General features: G+C 43.4%; 1 protein-coding gene across 2 annotated transcripts in view; it reads right to left on the reverse strand.

Moving 5' to 3' along the window:
- The window catches only part of pld2 (phospholipase D2), a 30,911-nt gene that overhangs the window by 3,813 nt on the left and 24,598 nt on the right, over positions 1–2,500 (reverse strand). For both annotated transcript variants that reach the window (XM_060863388.1, XM_060863389.1), the window contains 3 exons: positions 2,279–2,432; positions 203–320; positions 1–92 (listed from right to left, as the gene is read on the reverse strand). The exon at positions 1–92 is cut by the window's left edge and continues 3,813 nt beyond it. In XM_060863388.1, coding sequence (XP_060719371.1) covers positions 1–92; positions 203–320; positions 2,279–2,432 — 364 coding nt within the window. The remainder of the gene's footprint in view (positions 93–202; positions 321–2,278; positions 2,433–2,500) is intronic.

Here is a 2,500-nt window from a genome sequence, read left to right on the forward strand (position 1 = left end):
TCCGGGTCGCTCTGGGCCAAAGCCGGGGCGCTGACGTGTTCCTGCAGCTCTCGCAGGTTACGGATCGAGTCTGACGGAAGGCACCGGAAGACCTGGGGAGGAAAAGGAGAAAAGAGGGAGGAAGTTGTGTTCTGAAACTCTACTGACCTCTGAACAAGTTTTCACACAACGCTCTTGAAGCTGCACTCAGACTCGTACTCACTGTTTCATAGATGGAAGCGTTCGACTGGGCGATTTTATTCCACACCTCACTGAAGAAATGATCAGTCAGAGGATCGTCTATGTCTAACGAGGGGTCCGAATCGGCCCCCAACAGCACCCTGAGAGAGAGAGAGAGAGAGAGAGAAATACAGAGAGAGATAGTAACAAACACCAAAAAACAAGAGAGAAAGAATGAAAGAGACAAAGTGAGAGAGAGAAAAGCAGAGATGCGCAGACAGATGCCAAAAGAAAGAAAGAAAGAAAGAAAGAAAGAAAGAAAGAATATGTGAAATAAAAAGAGAGAAGGATACAGTTGAAGAAAGATGAACAGACAGATATGAAAGAAACAGAAACAAGAGAGAGAGAGAGAGAGAGAGAGAGAGAGAGAGAGAGAGAGAGAGTAGCAAACACCAAAAAACAAGAGAGAAAGAAACAGAGATAGACAGACAAATGGCAAAAGAAAGAAAGAAAGAAAGAAAGAAAGAAAGACAGAAAGAAAGAAAGAAAGACAGAAAGAAAGAAAGAAAGAAAGAAAGAAAGAAAGAAAGAAAGAAAGAATATGTGAGATAAAAAGAGAGAAAGATACAGTTGAAGAGAACAAGAGTGAAACAGAAAGATGGACAGATAGATATGAAAGAAACAGAGATAGACAGACAAATGGCAAAAGAAAGAAAGAAAGAAAGAAAGAAAGAAAGAATATGTGAAATAAAAAGAGAGAAAGATACAGATAAAGAGAACAAGAGTGAAACAGAAAGATGGACAGATAGATATGAAAGAAACAGAGATAGACAGACAAATGGCAAAAGAAAGAAAGAAAGAAAGAAAGAAAGAAAGAAAGAAAGAAAGAAAGAAAGAAAGAAAGAAAGAAGGAATATGTGAAATAAAAAGAGAGAAAGATACAGATAAAGAGAACAAGAGTGAAACAGAAAGATGGACAGATAGATATGAAAGAAACAGAAACAAGAGAGAGAGAGAGAGAGAGATGAAAGAGAGATTAACAGATGTGCTGAAATGTGGAACTCTGTACATCTCTCTCTTCCCTCCACTTCCTGACTCGTTTATCCACATTCTGACTCTTCAGTTCTGTCCACTGACTCGACTCTATGATGAAGCTCTGAGATTCCCAGAGCGTGTGGAAGCCCTGTGTAACCTGAGCTCTGCTTCCGACTTGGGAAATGTCACCCAGAGTTTGTAAAGTCACCCTGATCCATCAAGAGGCCGGCTTTACCACCGAGCAGGAAGGCAGGAGGTAGACAGGAAGTGCATCACAGGAAGTGCATCACAGGAAGTACATCACAGAATGTTCTGATGTAGTGAGCCAGTATGTGTATTAAACATGAAACTGATCAGATGTTCACACGACACAAACAGGTTCATGAACTGAAGAGTGGAATGTAGCCAGAATGTAATGATCTCCTCAGGCGTGTGTGTGTGTGTGTGTGTGTGTGTGTGTGTGTGTGTGTGTGTGTGTGTGTGTGTGTGCACAGAGTAACAAAAAACTCCCACACAGCAAATAGTACAGGACCCATAAACACACAGCTTAGCATGAAAGGTAACACCAAACGAAGAGCCTCTTGCTACTCTACCACACACACACACACACACACACACACACACACACACACACACGGAAGGTCACCTCCCAAACCCAGCTGCGATCCCTCATCATGCCGAGGAAGGTGCTGCAGAAATGCAGAAACTGTTTCCCCTAGCAACTGAGAGCTGGCAGTACAGAACACAGTGTGCCAGCTACAAATTGCTTCACTCACTCACTCACTCACTCACACACACACACACACACACACACACACACACAGAGAGAGAGAAAAGATGAAGGAAGAAAGGTGGTAGATAAGACATGGAACATGCACTCACTAACTTTCTCTCACACTCACTCACACACTCACACACACACACACAATATTGCTAATGAGATATGTGTGTGTGTGTGTGTGTGTGTTTGAGACCATTTCCTGTGTGCCTAAAGTGAAGTTGCCAGAAACATTATTTTCTTTAACTCCACCCTCAAATAATTTCTTCTACGTCTCTAAAGAGCTTCTGGCTCAAATCATCACACCTGAAACACTCCTTGCGCAGTGCGAGTGCCAGAGGCCCTGCTTCGTAGTCCTCTCCGTTCATCCGGGACGGAACCCTCTCCTCGTCCTCCACCAGCACGGCCAGCTCGCTGTCCCGATTTCCCAACATGCTCCTGTCGTTGATGTTGGCGGAACCTGTGGAACGACACTGAGTTCTTGATTGTGGTTGGTCAAAAGGTTTCCTGCTTTTCTACAACCGCATG

The sequence above is a fragment of the Tachysurus vachellii genome, chromosome 26 (genome assembly GCF_030014155.1).
Source record: "Tachysurus vachellii isolate PV-2020 chromosome 26, HZAU_Pvac_v1, whole genome shotgun sequence".
In the NCBI taxonomy this organism is placed as follows: domain Eukaryota; kingdom Metazoa; phylum Chordata; class Actinopteri; order Siluriformes; family Bagridae; genus Tachysurus; species Tachysurus vachellii.